This window comes from Empidonax traillii, unplaced genomic scaffold (genome assembly GCF_003031625.1).
Source record: "Empidonax traillii isolate 1590-97213 ecotype Southwest subspecies unplaced genomic scaffold, ASM303162v1 scaffold187:size1931383, whole genome shotgun sequence".
NCBI classification, from domain to species: Eukaryota; Metazoa; Chordata; class Aves; order Passeriformes; family Tyrannidae; genus Empidonax; species Empidonax traillii.
Genome location: NW_020955380.1, coordinates 1,404,262 through 1,424,539, shown reverse-complemented (window position 1 = coordinate 1,424,539; position 20,278 = coordinate 1,404,262). Strand labels below are relative to the sequence as shown.

General features: G+C 53.2%; 1 protein-coding gene across 2 annotated transcripts; it reads right to left on the bottom strand.

Moving 5' to 3' along the window:
* Nucleotides 1-763: 763 nt before the first annotated feature.
* TRAIP (TRAF interacting protein) lies at nt 764-19,606 on the bottom strand. Of its 2 annotated transcripts, XM_027886431.1 has the most exons (15): nt 19,502-19,606; nt 18,255-18,312; nt 16,920-17,003; nt 13,310-13,349; nt 10,616-10,743; nt 7,921-8,015; nt 7,219-7,332; nt 6,207-6,294; nt 4,575-4,664; nt 4,288-4,376; nt 3,448-3,603; nt 3,199-3,247; nt 2,536-2,661; nt 1,937-1,987; nt 764-1,006 (listed from the first exon to the last, which is right to left on the bottom strand). In XM_027886431.1, the coding sequence occupies exons 1-15, from the start codon at nt 19,597-19,599 to the stop codon at nt 878-880; spliced, it is 1,395 nt and encodes a 464-aa protein (XP_027742232.1). In that variant the 5' UTR covers nt 19,600-19,606; the 3' UTR covers nt 764-877. The 2 variants fall into 2 exon arrangements, with proteins under 2 accessions (XP_027742232.1, XP_027742233.1); XM_027886432.1 differs by lacking the exons at nt 13,310-13,349; nt 16,920-17,003; nt 18,255-18,312; nt 19,502-19,606 and adding an exon at nt 10,827-10,913.
* Between the last annotated feature and the right edge of the window lie 672 nt (nt 19,607-20,278).

Below are 20,278 nucleotides of genomic sequence, written 5' to 3'. Positions count from 1 at the left end.
CCCCTGAAGGGAGCCATTCTTCAGCACCTCTTCAGGCCATTCCAAACCCTCAAATCGCTAGGCGGAACAGTTACAAAATAACAAAAATACTCTATAGTCTTATTAAAAAAATAGAAATTCCTAAACAAGCTTCACACAAACACATGCCAAGCACAGAGGTCACACCAGCACACCTATCTCTGCTTCTAAGCAGGGCAGGGCATCACCTCAACACCCTTCTCCCCAGTCAGCGGTTTCAGTGCCAAGCCATCAAGAACTCAGTGGACTTCATGGCCCCAAACAAGGCAGGGCAGCACAGCCCCCAGGCCCATCTGTGGGTCTCCCCAGCCCACACAAGCCTGTGGTCAAGGGAAGGTGTTTAATTTGATTATGAATATACACATATTCCACAGCAACACAGCCTGCTCTGCACACTTCTTCCTACAGGAAACTTCCTTGGAACTATTTACATCAGGCATGGAGTTGGTCCGGTCCTTTCTCCCTGCTTCTCCCCCAGACTCCCATCCCAGATATACTTCAACTTCCACACCTCTAGCTTGTGGCTGCATCCAAGAAATGCAGTTCCACCTGGTGTCTGATGTCTGAGAGCCCAAAGCAGCAGCAACTGCAGAGCTCTGAGCAGGCCAGAGGACAACAGACAACACCCCCCTCTGTTGACTCTGCATGAAAAAAAGAAGGAAGGAGTGGTAGAATGAGGTGAGTAGAATGAGTCCAAGCATTATCCAGAGGGCAGCTTGTCGCACCCACAAGGCACTGTCAGTGCTTTGCAAACAGCACCCCCACACAGTGGTGGCTGCACATTGCTTTGTGCCAGGCTCTGGGTGAGTGTGCTCTCCCTGCAGCCCCTTCCCAGCCTCTCCCAGGAAGCCAGGGGCTCTCACTGCAGGAAACTGTCCAGTCTGGCCTGGCTGCTGCTGGAGGAAGATGTGGAAGCAGCTGCAGATGCTGGCCTGGACACCTTCTTCTTGCTCTTCACTGCTAACGGACGGATTTCCGCCAGGTTTGTCTGGAGGTGAAACTGTCAAGGAAAGCACAGACCAGTGCCCTGGGACACAAGTGATCCAGCACCTGTTGCAGGCCAGCTTGAACCAGACCTAGGGCCCAGCCATACATCTACACCCAAGGAAAAATTCCCTGCAGGACAGCACAGGCTTTGCTACCTTTTCACAGCAGCAGAGCTCAGACACACACACCTGTCCCATGAGTCAAGGAATATTTTCCACTCAGGAGAGGTTCAGATTGGATATCAGAAAAAATGCCTTCACTGAATGCGTGGTCAAGCATTGGAACAGGCTGCCCAGGGAAGTGGTGGAATCACTGTCCCTGGTAGTGTTCAAAAAACATGTAGATACAGTGGTGAGGGATATGGTTTAGTGGAGGGCTTGGCAGTGCGGGCGGACTCTGTGATCTTAGAGCTCTTTTCCACCCTCAATGATTCTGTGCTACCCCCTCACACACAAAACAGCATTTAAGTGTACACATCTGAGCTTCAAGACATTCAGGGCAGCCAGAGCCTGCAGGAGCAACCCCAAGGGAGGAGCAGCTCCACACCCACAGAGTGAGCTCAGCCCAGCCACTCCTCACCACAGAGCAGCAGCAGCAGCAGCAGCATCCCACAGGAATGAAGGCTCCGGCTGCACAGCCTGGCAGGCACATGGCCAGGAAGAGGCTGTGCCACACTGCTGCTCCAAGATCTCAAGGGCACAGGCAGTCCCTGCAAACTGCACAGGTTTCTAGCTGATGTTCTCCCCTGAACAAGCCACAGGTGCTCCCAGCAAGTTCAGGTCCTTTGACGCCTTTGCTGAGCTCAGACTTGTTCAGAGTCAAAGAGAAATCAGTTACTTGAGGGTCCTTGTCCATTTTTCGTTGACCAAAGAGGAGGAATAGGAATGAGGTTCAGCATCCCTACTGCCACATGAGCTGCAGGAAAGGATACAGGCTGTATGAACTTTGTTCTGCCTCCCATGCCGTCGTACCCTGTCCTCACCTAGAAGAGAGAAACAAATGAGCCCGGGGCAGCAGCACAGATCCATGGCTACCTCTCCTCGTGTTGGTTACAGGCCAGGGAGAGCCTTGCAGACCACAGCTTTTGGAGAGGAGTTACAGCACCTGGAAAAACTCAGCACTTGTGTTAAGCCCTCACCTTTGGAAAAAGACAGGCTGAGGGGTATTAATAAAGTTTGGGAATTTTGTGCACTTCTTGAGGCAGGCTGAGCCTTCCAAGCAAAGCTTAGGATTTTGTCACTGAGACAGAGGAATACAAAGAAAACACCCCAAGCTCCAAGGAGGCAGAGGAATAGGACAGAGAGAGCCACTCAGTCTGCTGCCAGGAAGGGAATGAGCATCTGTCATCCCCGGAGCTCTGCAGGAAGCAGGAGGACTGGGAAGTAGCCAGGTTGTGCTCCTAGATTTATTTTCCACACACTGTATGTGGCAAGGTAAAAGCCTGGTTCGCTTCCTCCTGCAGGGTCACTTCAGGACAGAGGTGGCACTGCCAGCCCTGGACACACTCACCAACTGGACAGTCATACTTACCATGCCCCTATTCTTGTGGGGACCCAGCAAGCTGCCCAAAGGCGGCTTCTTGCAGAGAACAGAGTTCCTGATGAATGTTGGCATGAGTCCTTTAAGAGCATCGTCCTCCACATCATCTGCCCAGTTCTGTCCCACAAAAAAACCCAAGAAAAGCCCATTCAGGAGATCGTGATGGTTAAAGGAGTCCACATACAGGCAGCACTAATAACACAGACACCTATTTAGGATAATGGCTACTGCCATACCACATGTCAGGCCTGAAAACCAGCAGCTTCCAACCTCCCACTGGTGCTCATGAGGAACAGTGCCCAGAAGGCAGGACACTGCCCCCAGCAAGGCTGGAAACAGCCACCTCAGTTGACCCCCAGCCCTTGTGGTCAGCTCCATATGGTATTTGCCAAGCACACCTGGGCTAAAATCATCAGCAAGAAGCACGTGGGCCTCCACCCTCCCTCTCCTGCCCAATTCCAGGAGACCTGAGGCAGCAGTAGTGTTTCTAGGAGACCATCAAGGAAAGCACTTTGAAGCACATACTGTGGCTCTGTAGATGGGCTGGTCTATGACCACAGTGCCTTCTACATGGAGAAAATGGATCCTTTATCCCAAGCTTATTATCAGCAGAATCAAAGAGGCAATACAGCAAATCAAGGTTAGTTCTTTTACCTCCACTGTTTCCTTCAGAACTTTCTTCGCCAGATTTACCACGGGAGGCCTGTAAGAAGCCCAAGGAGCAAATCAGCAGAGATTTATTGTTCAAGTGGAGCAGGCAAGGACAGACAAGGCCAAGCAAATGACGACAAAGCTTGCAGCACGCCATCAGGCAGCTGGAGAGCTATCTGATCTCACACAGCAACTTCCAAAGCAGCGAGACTTTGATCTCCTTTAGAAGCAGAGAGAGGAGGGGGAACTCACGGCCTTTTATCCAGCTTCTGCCTTTTTGCAGGGCTGAAGGGGGATGTGCAGGGCTGATGCTCAGGGGTGTCCACATCAAAAGTGGCATCTAGGTTGATCTCATCGCTGTGGGCCGGGCGGTGCAGCTTCGGGTGCCGCAGTTCCACGGGAACGGGGCTGCAAGGCCAGGAAAAGCGTCAGCCATGGGGCCACCACGGGCCACCCAGAAGGGGAAGGGAAGGCAGAGCTGCACACAAGGACAACAGTGGGACCAGAGACAGAGCCCTGTTCTGCCTGCATGTCAAAGGAAGGACAATCCAAACCCCAGAGTTTAAAGCCAATGCCCCAAACTACTGTTCCCCCTCGAATGGGCTGCGCTACAACAGCAGCACCCAGAGCCCAGGGAATCACACTGCTGCTCTGTGCACACAATCCAGCTTGCTGTACTGGGGCAATGGCACAGGCTCCTCACAGGAAAGGCTGAATAGAAACATGAGATGCCATTTTTCAGGCTAGGTTCCTCTGCCTGGCTAAGATCTCTGGTTCCCATACACCGTGCCATGTTCCCCTGAAGGCCAGCTCTGAAGCAACCAGAAGAGAAGCTTTAGGGATATTTCCCTGGCAGGATATAGTAACAAAGAGTTTTTCAAAACCCAGGCCATTCCTCCACCTGCTCCTGACCCAAAGCCTCTGAGATACACACTTTTTCCAGGTCAGCCACAAGAAAAAGGATATAAGGAACAAAACAACAATACTACTGCGACACCTGGTAGACTAGTACATCTCTGCTTCCCCGGCTAATTAAACTGTCAGCTCCTGTTCTGGACCCATGACCACCATCTGAGGATGCAGCTCACTAACCTCTCAAAGACTAGGCGACTGAGTGTCTCTCTGGTTACAGATGGGACCTTCAGAGTATCCTGCAAGATGTCTATCTTCTTCTTCAAACTCTAGAGGGAAAAGGGAAAGCAGAGAGTGAGATAAGGAAAGATTTACTAGTAGATATTTTGCCCCTTTTCCATAAATCAGCATCAGGTGGTGGGCTGGGAAACTGAGTCACTGAGCAAAAGCCAGCATAACTCCTGGCTTTGCAGCTGCAGGCCGTGGCCAGCTGCCAGTTACTGCAGACCGAGGAATGATATTCTCACCAAGATCTCTTTGTCTGCATTCTTCAGATCCTTCTGGGTGCTTTCTAACTCCTCCTGCGTCTTCTCCAAGTCTAAAGTCGTTTTCTGCAGCTGCAGGATACAACAGCAGAGTGTGGGTTACACCACCTGGGTAAGGGAGACTGCAGACCCTGTGAGAGCAGTGGGCTCTGCACCACATGCTACTTCCCCTGTTCAAGGGTTCAATTTTCCTATATCAGTCTGACCAATCTCTCCTGTACCAGCATAAGCCAATCCCTACCCACTTCCACAAGCTGCCTGCAGAGGGATCTCCAGGGCTGCTTGCCCAGCCTTTCCTGAACATTTATGCCTGACGGCGACAGCTTTTCCCTGCTCTAACACTTGGTGGCTGCGTTCTGAATTCCTGCAGGACTTTGGACATACCAGAGCACAGGAATTACAAACCACAGGCTGGAGGATGGCTGTGCATCAGCAGTGCTGGCACATGGACAAGCCTGATTCAACAGGGAAGCATGCCAGGAGCAGGGGTCGGGAAGTGGATGGCTACCACATCAGAGACTTCTGTGGGTCCTGGAGGCTGGGCCAGCCCACATGCTGTGGGTACAGTCAGCTCCCTGTCAGCCAAGCCCTGAGCCCTCAGCACACTGACTCGCATCCTCCTGACCCAGTGGTTATCACGGCTTGGCTCTGACTCAGCCTGGAACAGCTCAATTCCAGCAGCAGCACCTTGTGTAGGGGGTTAACACTCCTGGGGAACAGCACAGCAATCTGAAAACCTCCTTCTCTGTTTGAAGGGACAACAGCTATGGCTGAGAAACAAAAATAGGCCAAAGCCACCCACAGCTTCTTACTTTGTTGGCTGAGACACGGGGATGCCCCAGGAACACCTGCGCCTTGGAGAGTGAGGCTGCAGGCACACACTTTTCATGGGGACGTGCTACCAGACCAGACAAAGTGCCTCCTGGCCCGAGCTGGCAAGGCCAGCCAGGCCTGGAGCAGGGGGGAGCACATGTCAGCAGAGGCATGTCAGCATTCCCAAGCTCTGCACCAGTTCAAGACCAGCCCAGGCAGGCTCTGTGCAGGGCCACCTGCATGTCCTCACTGTGCTTTGGAAACCTCTCCTGCCTGGCCACAGCAAGATGAAGGAGCCCTGGCCCGGTTCGGCTGGCTGAAGGCACGAGGCTGGGTGTGACTGGTTGTGCCAAGCCAGGGCTAAGCCCTGCTCAACTGACACTGGCTCCAAACCCCTTCCCACCTTTCCTAGGGGCCCAGTGCTGCAGAAGGAGGGGCTGTCAGCTGAGCACTCAGCAGTGTGGCAGGAAGAAGGAAGTGCTACTTCCAGAACCCAGCTGGAGCAGTGGAGCACCTGTGTGCTGCTGCCTTCCAGCCCAGGCTCCCTGCCAAACTGTGGCTCTGCACAAGCTGCCCTACCACTGTCCTCAGAGATTGCACTCCTGACAACAGCCCATGAGCCACTCGCTCACCGCAGCATCACACCCTGACCCAGAAACCCCAGCCTGACCTTCCACACACCCATAACAGGCAGGTAGTGCTCAGTGTGGGAGTGGGTCACTGCAGAGGCCTTGGGCCTCAGTTGTGGGCAGGGATCTATAGACCAGATGCTACCCTGGTGACTCATGCTCTCCCCTTTACCTTGTTATTGACAGAAAACAGTTCCTTCTTCAGCTTCTCTGTCATCTCAACAGAGACCTTCCGAGCCTCCTTTAAGTTCTCATATTCCCTGCAAAGAGACCCAAAGAGTCACGCTGTTTGCAAGATGACTGAGCTAGAACTTCTCACAGGCAAGCCTAGACCCTTAATTTGAAGCTCTGGAACTGCAGAGCCACCAGAGAAAACCCAGGAAACACAAAGCCCCTTAGGGAACAGAGCTGAGTGTACCAACACTGTGTCACACAGTCTGCTACCCCATGGTGGAGAAAAAACCTGCAAGGGATATCATGCCTGATTCCACCAGCAAAATGGAAACCAGAGCCAGAGACATTTCAGTTGCCAATGAAACAGACAGATAGACAACAGAGCACAGTCTTCATGCTGGCAGCAAATAGAGGACTTTGATTTAAGTGACTTTTCTGAGACTTCACACTATTGGCCATGCACATTCACTCCCAATTACACCACAGGGACACTTGCCTCATTACAGCTTCATACCAAAGCTGCAGTTACTCAGCTGCCATCAGAACAGACCCAAAAAAAGCTGTGTTTTTGCCTAGCAGGACCAGATGGATTTCCAGGTAGGGGAGGGCAGCAGTGCAGATTTGCCTTGCCAGAGCATGCCAGAGGCCACAGCTGCACAGTGCAGGGCTGCAGAGGGCACAGCCCAGAGCTCCTCATGCGCTCGCTTCCCCCCGGGGCGCGAGAGGAAAGCGGAGGGAATAATCATCATCACTTCATAGGTGCACTGACAACTCTGGAGACAGTTCCCATGGTGACACACATGTCACTACAGTGACAACAGGAACAGTTCAGTGTGACAGGCTCCAAACTAGGTCCCCGGGATGTGTCAGTCAAAACCCAGTGGAAGCCCGAAGAGGCGGCGAGAGCCCCACAGAGCCCATGTGCCTGCTGCTACTCAGCAGAGGGTCTCCCTGGGCTGAGGTTAGGATAGGACAGCACTAGCCAGCTGTGCCAAGCCTGCAGCACCTACTTTTTCAGTGAGACACAATAGATTGCAAGCTGTTCAACTGCTGCCTGCCCGACTCCCATCTCTCTGATCATCTCCTCCACTTCGGGGCGCTGGCTCTGAAGCAAAAGCTCAATCCTGCACAAAAGAAACCAAACAAAAACATACCCTCAGCTCAGGAGTCACAAACAGAGCTGGGGAAACAATAGGAGCCCTGCTTCTCCCCATGAGACTGGTGCAGCCTGACCTCCTGCTCCAGACACTCTGGGTGTCATGAGGGAAGAGACACAGCTGCCTCACCTCAAGCAGGGCTTTTCGCTAGGGAAGAGTGGCACCATTTGGACTAGAGAAGGGGCAGCTGTACAACACAGTGCACATGGAGCTGATGCCCCAGCTCTTGGTCCCTATAGCCCTGTGGCTGACTGTGTTCCTGGGCTGGCATTCTGCCCCAGCATCCTCTGATAGCAGGAATGGCACACAGCCATGCTTGGGGCACTGGGGATGAGGCCTGTACCACTCTTTAACGAGAGCAGCTGTCTACAAACCTAGCAGGGACAGGCAAAGGCAGGCCTGCTAATGCAGCAGTTTCCAGCCTTACAGGTAAGGTGATCCAGCATGTGAAGGGGGACACTGCAGCAGGCCCAGCAGGACCCCTCCCTCCCTCTCCAGGAAGGGCAGGGGTGTGTAGCCCAGCCTGCCGGGCCCAAGGAGCGCCCCGGATCTCACCGCTCCATGGTTCTCAGCTTGTTCCGCAGACGGCGGGCCTCCTCCTTTGAACTTCTGTTATCCTCCTGCTGCTGCTCTAGGAATTTCATCTGCTTCTGCAGAGAAGCAAGCACAACACAGACCATTAGGAAGGCTCCAGGGATTGTCAGAGAAACATCCTGGCTTATGCGCACTGCGGGCAGCTGGGAGCATACACTGGCTCTTAATGCTATCACTACCTCAGCAGCCCAGGATTAGGGACAGTTGAGCTCCCTCCCGCTGCACCCCCAGCTCTGCCCCCCACCAGCACAGCAGGGTCTCAGTGCTAATCGCAAGGTGAGGCTGGAGCTGACACCACATCGTAGCCCCTCTCTGCTGGGAGCGCTGGAGGGGCTGCACAGTGCCCTGTACACAGTGACAATCTGTTTTACAAAGCAACGGAGTCCACAGCAAGCAAACCTGGCTGTCACCTTCTCCTCCACGCACAGCAGATTGCTTCAGCCTCCCTGTTCTCCCTGCCATTAGTTGCTTAGAGCATAAACAGGAATGAGTGGGTCTCTTTTGGGTGACCCCAGCCAAACAAGACACAAAGCCAGGCACTTTGCTCACCCGCTGCAAGCCTATTGTAGCCATCGCCCCTCCGGGCTCTCCAGCAGCAACACAGAACCTCAGCTGAGCTGGAAAAGCACACATCTGCAGTGTGGCAGAGGATGGGGAGAGCTGAATTAGCACCATTGCGATGCATCTGTGCTGTCTAGGTTTGTGTGTGCCTGGGCACCTCACACAGCAACTTCGAAAGGCTCCGGGCCCGGTTTCAGCACAGTGCTGACTCCAGGGAGAGGCCTGGCAAAGGACCATCGCTTCATAAAGCTCCTTCCCACACAGAAGTTAAAGGATTTTATCCACTTCCTGCCACAGAAACCAAACAGCTGTGAAACCACTGGGAATTTGCGGAGGGAGAGTGTTGCAGGCTCACATGTTACTCTTGCTTAACCAGAGCCCATCTTTGGCTTTCCCTAAACAGAACCTTCTACACCTCAGATCCCCCCAGCAGCGCCTTGTGCCCGGTTGGAGCAGAGTCCCCAGCCTCAGCCAGCCTGAAACAGCAGCAAACCCTCACACAGAGGTTCAGCAGCAGCTGACAGTGCCAGCAGAAGACAGGAACGGCGCAGTCTTAACCTGCGTCACAGCAAGTTAAGCCTGTATTTTCACTGCAGAAGTTTAGTGCTTTAATCTTTAATGATGCAGTATAAGACATGGCTTGGCATTCAGCTGGGAAACCCTGTACACCACAGAAAAGATACCTCCAGGTCCCTAATCCTTCTGCCCTGCCCAGCTTTCATTAAAGGGACTTAAGCACGCAGAGAGGGTTTTGCAACAGGCAAGATAAGCACAGAGCTTCCTCTGGAAGTGTCAGGGGAGGAAAGCCAAGCACAGAGATACTGAGTCCAGCAGCAAGCACTGTCCCAGTTGTTTCTGCTGGAGTAGGGAGCATCAGAAGTATCTTGCCACTGATACATCCAGGATTCCACAAGCATCTCTGGCATGCCCAAGATCCCAGCTGCCTTTACACCCAGCAGATTGGATATAACTCCATGATTGGGTAAAAAGAGTTGTGCTGGCTCACAGAAAGGCCCGTCTGGCATTAATTCATTACTCTGTCCTTCTAGTGTCAGTTAGACCTGGACTGGTTCCTGCCAGAAAAGCCCAGCTGCAGGTGGTGTACAGCAAGACAGCCCCAAACACATCTACAAGCTCTCCCTGGACCACTTGACCTTGGAGGTCAAGGAATATGATGCAGTTTAGGATACTGGGTCAGACCCACACTCCAAGGGGCAGAGAGCTTGGGAAGTGCAGTTGACCCCTACCCCATCTTTCAGCCTGCAACTCAGAACCCCCCCTACCTGCACCCCATCTACCTGAGACAGGCACATCACCTTCAACAGCAGAGACTGCCCAGCCCACCCGAGGCAAAGCTGCTACGAGACATCCCAACAAAGCTGCTCCTGCTCTTACCCTTTTCCTCTTGCTGTTTACGCACACTACATGACTACACACTGAGTCACTGCATGCTGAAACAACAGGAATATTTGATCCCTGGACTTCACAACATTACTAACCTAACTGAAGCAAAGCCCTGGCAACGGAGGAGAGACAGGAGAGTTAGCTGGATCAGATCCCACTCAGCAGAAGCCTGCAACTCCCCTTCCATATTTTTCAGTTTGATTTCTCCCCTAGTCAAACTAAGAAACTAATTTTCCTTGAATCCCGCCTGGCCTAAACCCATTTCAGAAGAACATTCTACCACAGGGAGCCAGCGTTTCAGCAGTGGGGCGCTGGGGCCAGTTCCCACACTAGGCTCATGCTGCTACCTTTATGATCAGCACTGCCACTCCATTAGCAAGGCTCAGCCACACCCCCCAGGCCAGGCTGGCAACTCTCCCTCACCACAGCCACCTCTGCCTTGAGCACACACCCACCTGTACACAAACCACAGGCCTGGCTGTTGTGCCTCTGAATCACCTCCAGGCAGAGCACACGCAGGACCTCGAGTCCAGCAACACCACTTGCTTTCATAAATAAAAACAAAATGAAAACCCGGGCACCAGATTCAAAATCCTACCAGCACAAGCTCTTTGTTAGCAGGACCTGCAGGGACCTTCAGCAAAACTAACACTGACTGTGCCATGGTTAGTGCTGGGGACAGGAAGGGTACCTTGAGAGAGGAGCACAGCATCTCTGTCTCTCCCAGCACCTTCTGGAGCGACTCTATCGTGGCGTTGCGCACATCCAGAGTGTCCCTCAGCCCATCCACAACAGCCTGGCATTCTCGCTTTTCCTTCTCTGGAAAAGAAAAGAAGAAAGAAAAAGGTCATGGTCCAGTAACCCAGACTTCAGCTGCCCCACAGCAGCTGGAGCACACACACTGCTTGCAATCCCAGCTCCAGGCTGCCAGGATTTGGCCATTCCTGGAGAGAGCCATTTCTCTAAGTGCTGTCTGCACCAGGTTCTGTACTGAGCAATTGCTTCTCTCAGTGCCAGCAGGCTTCAAGATTTCTTTACTAAAGATAAAAAACTCCCTTTAATAGCTTTCCAGTGCCAGCCCTGCTAGCGTTAAGATGATGCATCTTAACTCTTGCATTTTCTCAAAGCCAGGCTCGCACAAGGAAATCATTCCTCTCGAATTACACCACGCTGTCACAGAGCTGCAGAGCAGAGCTCCGAGCCCGTCCTCTCCACATGGAGCCTCACGTGCCAGGAAGCCCTCTGGGTGCCACTGGGCAGCTCTATGCAGTGGTACACCATACTCTGGCATCTGCCATCACCACAGCACCTACGTTGTGAAGGGCTAGAAGCAGAGACATTGGGAACTTTGCAGGACACATGACAGATTAAGTGGATTCCCCAGGTGCCCGCTTTTTGCAGGTTATAAAACCCGAGTCCTGCTCTCCCTCTCCCAGGCAAACCAGGAACACATGCCTCTGACCACTAGAGAGAAGGTGGTGGGAAAAAAAAAAACTACCAGATTTTGATTTGTTTTGTTGAGACAACAGAAGAACAGTTCAGGAAGCAACAACCACCATCAGGAGCTGACAGACCCATGCAGGGAACAGCCAGAGTTGCTGGAAAGCTCAAAGCAGTTGGGTAATGAGGGAAAGCAGCACCCCTCCACCTAATCCTGCTGAGAGCAGGGTAAATTTTTCAGCTCAGCATTTCAGTCTTTGCTAAAATCGCCTCTGGCTCCAGCCTGACAAGAGTGGAGAGCCAAACAGTGCCTTTCCAGAAAGCTTGTTCTCCTAGCAATCCAGTTTCAAAATTGTGCCACCATATCCTGTGGAAGTATGACCTGCAGTGCAGCTTCACTGCTTGATCAGAGAGTAGAAGAGCCACGTGGGACTGGGGAAGGAGAAGAACGTATCCCAGAAGAAGCAGGCGGGTGGCTTCTCCATTGATCTGCATAACCCTTTCTCACCAGCACAGCCTGGAGACGCTCCCCTGCATTTGCAGGGACTCCACACCCACCAGAAGAGTTAGGGCTTCCCCCTCCTCCGTTCCCAGCTGCCCAGAGGCAGATGGCAGGAGTCAAAGCTCTCCGTGCTGCAGGAATGAGTTTTCAGCTCATTCAGAGTGCCTCCCACAGCGCCTGCTGGGTCTGCTCGGAGCTCAGCACCTCTTGAGCCATTTGCAAGCTGATCCGAGCCTGGCAGTTGCACAGGTCCTCTGCAGAGCACAGCACAGAGCAGAGCACAGCTTCACATGGAGAACTTATACACAGGAACCAGCAGAGAGCAGAGTACCCACAGCAAAGGAGGCAGGAGGTGGGAAGGAGCTTCGCATTTCCAATATGAAAAGAGAATGGGATAGGGAATGTCAAATCCAACCTCTACTCACCAGGAGCCGAGAAGATTAGCAGGCCTTCGAGCAGTTTTTCTTGGATAACATCCTAGCAAGAATCCCAGCCCCCTTCCCCAGAAGATCTGGCTCTCTACCAAGACACTAAACTCAACCAAGCTGGCAGGAGAACAGGCCTCAGAATAGAGCTGTGTAGACTGTCCAATTCTGCTCTCAGGCTAAGGACTGAATCCTCATTCTACTGGCTATTCACGTCTGTCTCGTGCACGCAGGGAACACAGAGGGAAGACAACTCTCAGGGCGTGGGTGAGCCCCCAGCATTCTTTAAACATTTTTTTTTTCCCTTCTGCTAGCATGTTTTAGGATTTCTGTCACTTAGACTGACATTTTCCTTTCGCTGCTCATGACTCATGTTCTGATGACAGGCTGCCTACAGACGATGCTTAAAACCCATCGACAAGTCTCCAGGGCTTTTGCTTTTCCTGCCTCCCTGAAACATCCTCTAAAATTAAAGATGGGAAAGTGGAAGTGCGCACACACTGAACTCCGTCTGCTCTTCGCGCGACACATGTGGCACTGCAACAGCCAAACAAATCCAAAGCCTTCCCACTGCTGCTTTTGGACACCACTTTCACCCTCTCATCTGCTGGAGGGAGTGAGCCTTTGCCACGTGCAGCTGTGAGTTACCCAGTGAGCAAACCAGGGGCTTTGCTTTCAAGCCTGCTCCGGATAGAGCTGTGCTGCAGGTCTGTAGCTTGTGATTAGGAAGAGGGGCAAAAAGAATTGCATCTGTGTGTCTAAACTCACAGTGAGCTCCTGAGTTACAGCAGAGCTGGGCCAGGCTGCAGGCCTGGGCTCTGTCATACAGAGCTTTAGGTGGTCTCACCCCAGGAGAAGCTCTGAAGAAGCTGTACCAGTGAAACAGCTTGCAGCCAGCACCGTTTCAGAAAGGGGTGGGCTCTGCACAGGGGTTCCTCAGGCCTGGTCAAGCCACTTGATAGAGCCCAGGACCTGTCAACTGTGGGCTGCCAACCCCCTGCAGGCAGCTGGAACTCACCTTTCATGGAGAGCTGAGCCTTCACCTTGTCCAGTTCATTCTGAAACACAACACAGAGAATCAGATTAGGAAACACCCTGTAGAGATGTTTTCACCAAATCCTAAAAGGACCAGAGGGTTCTCAGCAGGATGTTTGCACCAGGCAGGTGCTAAGGAGGGAACTCAGAAACAGCAAGCACGGAGTTACAAGCCAGGACTATCACAGGGAACGCAAAGAGCACCTCCAACTGGCATCCTTCAGGGGGGGAAGAGAGGATCGCAGTTTTGTCTTAGCCTTGTCAACCTCGTGTTTCTCACACTGTCAGTCATCTTGTTTAAGTTGAATAATTTTGGAAGGCTCTCAGGGAAACACAGGAAATCAGGCAGGAACAATTTTTATAATGTTTTACCTAAACAAGGCAATAAGGCAGGGATGTTGCCAGACTAACTGGATTATTGAGAGTTCTTTAAACTGAAGTGAACTTTAATTGGATGCAGGTGGGAGACAGGAGGGCACACTCAAACACCTGAGAAGGTAACCAAGCATGCAATCAAACACACTGACAGGCACTGAAGTCACTGCAGCTCAGGATGCTGATATGAGCTAACAGCTCAATCGAATGGCTGGAAACAGATCGCTGAGAAACTAATCCATACCACACGAAACTGAGGGTGCACAACATCTCCCGGGTGCCACAAGGGTCTGAGGAACATCAAATATTTCTAACGCCTTCATCAAGGATCAGAAAGAGGCAGCAAATGCCCTGTAGTTTAAATTAGTGATAATGAGGTGATATGACTTAACGCTGGCGAATAGCCAAAGGAAATGTAGAGAGGTTACAAAGAGAGGCTATTTTTATATTTTTATATATATATATATGTATAAAAACCCAGAGAGAGAGAGAAATATATGCAGGAAAGAGTCAACAGAAGATGACTTAAAAAGCTGTGTTAGAGAACTGCAGAGGAAAGCACATAACAAGTCAGGCAGGAACTGCAGCGGAATAAAACCACAATAAAATGCCAACACAGAACTGAAGCAGAGCACACAAATCTGTGCAACCCGGAATGCTACATGCAAATCTGAGCCGAGAATAGCACCACCAGTGACCACGGATCTGACAGGACCAGAGCAAAGCTCTGCTAGTGACAATAAAGGCAGGAGAGAGAATATGGGATGTAAAGCTCGGTAAGCAGAGGGGACTAAATGCAAAGCCTAGCAGAGCTGACTTGGATTTGCCCCCAGGGGCACAACTGCTGGAGGGCTGAGGTGGAATTAACTCTGCTGCAGGAACTATCCTGGAGTAGCTTCCTCAGAGTCCTATTCAGGAACGATTAGTGAGCTCAGAAGATGTGCCAATTATCATGATAGCAAAGAAATCCTGGGCTACTGCGGGCAGCTATGTAACATTACCTCATTCATCAACTTAATCTCAAATCCCTCATCCTCCACCACAGCTACTCCAGGGATACAGGTTCCCCCTGGTGCTTCCGTTGAAGTTCATGCCTGGGGGCGGAAAGCAAAGCAGCCCCCGCACTCCTTTGACCGCAGACATTTCAGAGCAGCCACGAGAATGAGGAACAGCACCAAAGACAATTACTATCCAACAGATAATTTGGATCATTCTGCAACAACAGGAAGAGGTTTCAGATCACGAGGGAGCTCTTCTGACCACTTCACTGGGTACCTAAGACTGGTTCTCAAAAGATGATCCCAGGCTTGTCTCCCCAAGATGACAAGCAGATCACAGCTACACACTCTGCTTTCTAGCACACCCTTTTCATGGCAGGAGGCCAAATGTTCATTCGAGGACATTTGTAGGCTGCACAGATACAGCTCCAATTGACTACAGAGACAAATACCACTCAATGCCCAGGCTCTCAGAGGGCCACCCAGTAGTTTGTCACAAACCTGGGATCTGTGGGGCTTTTTCAGGTGAAACCCCTCCTGGCCAAGGATGTCACCAATTCTTTTCTCAGCCTCAAGAGCCTGGGCTTGGCCCACAGTGTGTTGGCTTTGCTGAACTGCTGCCTGGCCTGAATCAGATACCCCATCGCAAACAGGGCTCCAGTCTAGATGGATATTAAATCCCCCACCCACAGTGAACAAGGCATCCATGGTTATTAAGGTGCTCCATGTCCTCCAGAAACAAGGCAGCACAGCACATGGAACTGTTGACAATCCAGTATCAGCCCAGCAGCAACTCGAATGCACATAGCAGTGAATACCAACACAAGCTAACGATGCTAATTTACACAGAAAATATTTGGTTCTTTCCCGTTGTTGACCTCAGTGCCCTCATTAAGCAGGCAGAACACTCGGGGCTAGATGTTGCTCTGACGGCCACACAACAAGATTTATAGGAGCAGGAAGAGTTACCATCAAGCTTGTTGTGCAGGAGCAGCTCCACAGACCTGCCCTTGAGCAAGGAAGGGAACAGCTCTGCACAGCCTGCCTGGAGGGGGAAGGCTGGGAGAACCCATCTTGGATCCTGGGGTGGTGGTGAGAGAGAACAGAAAGCTTTTCTAGGGTGATTCTCTCCAGTCAACCCATTTCCAAGTCACTCATCTAACTGCACTTGTGAAAACAGATATGAATATGTACCAAAGGCAATGTTTATGTGCTCCAAGGGCACAAAGACCCCCCTGCCCAGAGATGCTCCTCCATTTCGTCAGCACACAGATTTTGGCCTTCAGTTTTGTAATTAGTAGTCTTGGAGAACGACAGCGCTCCTGACATTATAGTCTGGCTGGCTTTATTTTAAAGACATATGATATACATATAGAATTGTCATGGCAACTGCTAATTATGGTAATTGCTGCACATGCTGATTCTAAACACAAGAGGGTACAACCGTCCTGTTATACCAAGGTCAGCTGACCACTTTTTTTTTTTGGAACAGATAACTCCAAGACAGAAGGAACCCTCTTTCATCCACAGAAAGGAGAAGAACGTGGCACAGCTGCTCTTTATTCAACCCCACTCACTCCCAGCCCTCCACACCCAAAGGTGACACTTGGAGAACACCACCCACCACCCCAGCTCCAGCCAGGATCCCCCAGAGACCCAGCCTGAGCACTGTCCACTGCTGCTGGTGTGGCTTCAGGCAGTCCCTTTCCTAACATCTCTCGGGGAATTATGACTTACTCCCCACCCTGCCCCACTTCCTTCAGCCTGTGCAAGCTGCACAGAAGGGAGGAGGGGACACTTCCTCCAACAGCCCCTTTTTTCCAGAGGGGTTAGCAGACCTTATGTGCAACCAGGCCACAGACACCAGCAGCAATTCACTGCATCTGAGATTTCCCTTCTCCTGCCTTCTGGAAGAGCTCTGTAGCCTCATTCCCAGGGGAAAAGCAGCAGTCTGATGTGATGTTGTTTCAGGAGATTTCCAGGTAAGGTGAGAACCAAAAGGAATAGCAGCAAAGTAGAAGAGGCTTCTTGAGTCACCAAATGGGATTTGGTCAGGGAGAACTTTAAATCACCTCGTAGAGACTGACGTGCTCCAGGACAGAAACATGAGCACAGCAAGCTCCAGCTTGGGAAGCACCTCCTGGAGGTGCACAGGCAGTCCAGGCCACACTTTCAAGAGGCTGAAGCATCACACAAGGGAAGAACCACCAGTCAAATTACCTGCAAGGTCTCTGCATCCGGTGCTGCCTGCTCCTCCAGGGCAACATCAAAAAACAGCTTATTGATGATGTGTCTTTTGCTGACCTAAACACAGGAGACAGAAGAGGTTGATGGGCACAAATATGGAAACCACAGATATGGAAGACAGATGGAGGGGGAGAAGGAACCATCTTGTGACAAGGCCATGAAAGGCAAATGAGATCACGTGCTCGATGCCATTAGTGCCGATGCTCTGCTTTGGCTCATCAGCACAGCAGCAGACCCCCCACTCAGTTTTTTGGGAGTGCAGCTCCAGCCAAGCTCCTGAGCCTCAGCAGAAAGATTCAGACATTTCTGACTCGAGCGCAGTCTGTTCTCTGGCAGCTCAGGCCCAAGCAGCTGACGCTGAGCTAACATGATGCCAAATCCTAAGACAGAAGTACGTGCTGCTTTCTGCAGGCAGAAGGTGCTGTAATTGAATTTGATAGCTCTCCACACCTCCCCCATGCAGTTACAGCTTTGTGTTTTAAGTATTATATACAGTCATGACACCAGCTAATTGCATGGTTACTGCCACATAAGATGTTATTTCGCGATAACTCCATGGTAACCCAGAGATGTAAGAGGCAGAGAAGAACAGAGGGAATCAACAAGTCAGGGAAGGAACAAGGGCCAAGACCTTGAGAGGAAGAAAGAAGCACGAACACAGAGTAAGCCCAAGCTGCAGCTGGATAAAAATTTACATCTGAGAGCAAGGAAACATCTCCTGCAGCCGCTCCGCGCCAAGACCCACTGGCGGAACGAAGGCTGGTGACACAAGGGACTTCAAAGAAGTTCAGGTCCCAATTAAGCCACTGGAAACCCAAGACTCAGCTTCCCATCTCAGAAGCAGAGCACATTCTTTCTTCCCTCCCTTCCCAGCCTTTGCTCTTCTCAAAGGAGGACCAAGTGCTGCAAAGCCAAGATGTGTTATAAGGCCCACATGCAGCAGAACAGGCTCCTCACCTGAGAGCAAGGAACTGGGCACTTCAGAAACACAAGTCAGGTGTCCCCATTATCCCCTTGAAGCCCTTTCTGTCATCCTGCCAATACCCACCCAGCCTAAATAAGATTTCTGAAACCCAGAGTCCCTTCCAGGTGGAGCTGCAGTGCAGACAGTGGCAGGGCACCCTCAGCCCACTCTGACCAGAAGGGCTGTAGAGGGGAGTCCATCCTCTCAGCCTCTGGGGAGTCCCAGGTGACAGAAAAATTCCTCTGCCTCCTATCTCAGGCATCACTCCAGGCCACAACCCCTCAGTGCCATTGCAGAGCACTGTGCCACAGACACAGAGAGGTGTGCACAGGTGATGGCTTTACCTGGATCCTGCACTGCGGGCACGTCCGGCTCGGTGCGGTGTCAAACCACTGGATGAGGCTGAGAAACAAAAAGAAAACAGGCAGTAAATCCTTAAAACCCAGGAGTGCTTTCTCCCAGGGGCTAACCCCAGCTCCCCAGGAGGCAGCAGGACGTGACTCCTCGATACACACCAAAGCAGAACCACAAGCCTTCAGCCCAGCGGCGTGGCCGACGGGAACACCACGTTCCACACGGGCGCCTCCGAGACAACCCCCGGCTGAATTCAGCATATGAGCTTATCTTTACCGGGGTAGAGCCTTCCCAGAGCTCAGATCTCTCTAGGGGACAGGCTTTAAACAACCGCCGCTTCCGAGGAGCGAGCGGATCCGTGCAGGGCGCGGCACAAGAGCTGCTCTATATTGGGACGCGACAGCTGAGATCCAGCTCGGGTAGCTCCAGGGGGTGCCGCTGAACACGGATCTGCCGAGCGGGCAGCTCCAAGGGGTGCCACTGAACACGGATCTGCGGAGCGAGCGGGACTGGGACGCTCTCTGCTCCGAGATGATGGATGCAAACCTGCTGTGCTCCCCAGCAGAGCCACTAATGCATTTCGCAACCGAGCCGTCACGTCACGCTGGAAGGGTTTATTTAGGAAGCAGGGTAACGGCCTGGAGCTGGCAGGTTACCGCTGGAAGCTCTCCCTCCTCTGCTGGCTGCTGGAGGAGAGCGAGCCCGAGAAGCACAGCCCGGTAAGGGCGACAATCACACCCGTGGTGCCGCTCCCGGTTTGTCAGCCAGGAGAGCAAGTGCCCACTCTCTTCCCACACACAAGGTTTATTTCCTCAGAAGAACCGTTTCTGTCCAACACAGACACTTCCAGCACTGTTCCAGCAGCAGCATGAAATTGCCAGGGAGGCCTCACCACAATCCAGCACAGCTGGCACCGGCGCTCGTGGAGAAGGGAGCCCGCCGGCAGCGGAGTGACACAGACACTGAAAAGGCCCCCGAGATCTTCGAGCCTTACCCGTGACCCAGCACCACCCTGCCAGCCACACCAGGGCACTGAGTGCCACGTCCAGTCGTTCCCGAAGCACCACCCGGGACGGTGTCCTCACCGCCTCCCCGGGCCGCCCGTTCCCGTGTCCAGCGAGCACTGCGGCCGCTCCGAGCACCCCTCAGAGCGGAGCAGGGGGTCACGGCTGACACCCCACGGGGGCAGCTGGCCTGCCCCGCGCCCCCACCCCACCCGTCCCGCCCTGTCCCTCACCAGAGCCGGTGGAAAGTGTGCCCGCAAGGCACGGCCGCCACGTCCCGCTCGTTATCGAAGAAGTCGGAGCAGATGGTGCAGTGGGCGCGGATGGGCATGGCGGGAACGGGGCAGGGGGTACCGGGACGGGGCGTCGGGGAGGGTCAGGAGAGGGGGTGTATGGAGAGGGTGCTCGGAGTGGGTCCCGGGCAGGCTGAGGTTGGTCCGGGTGGGTCCCGGGGGTCGCAGTGCCAGCACCGCAGAGACCGCGCGACCCCGCGCAGTTCAAACGCAGCCGCGCTCCGCCGCTTCCGGTCCTGACCGGAAGTGACCTCACTGGCCTGGGGCGGACCGAGGGCAGAGGGGGCGTGGCGGTGTGAGGGGCGCGGTTTGGTACGGGGGCGTGGCCTGTGGCGGGGCGTGGCCGCGCCCCGCCGCGGGCGCCGCCGGGTCCCTGTGCCCGCCGGTCCCGCGGCCCCCGCACACCCTGGACCGACCCCGGGGCGGCGGCGCCCCGAAGTCCCTTCGCGGGGACCAACCCCCGCAAGGTCCCGCTGCCCGCAGCGCCCGGGCCCCGCTGCCGCTCCGAGTGCTGCCGTTGCGTTCCGCTCAGCCCCGTGCCAGCGGCACGCCTGGCAGACCCCCGGCCCCACAGAGAGACAGGGCAGGCGGCGCTGGTGCTGTCTCAGTTTGTCCTCAGCAGGGTCTTTATTTGCCAGAGATACAGCGGGGGGGGGGGCGCGGGGCGGCAGCCGCGGGCAGAGCCGGCCCTGCAGGCATGCAGCTGCGGGGGGGGAA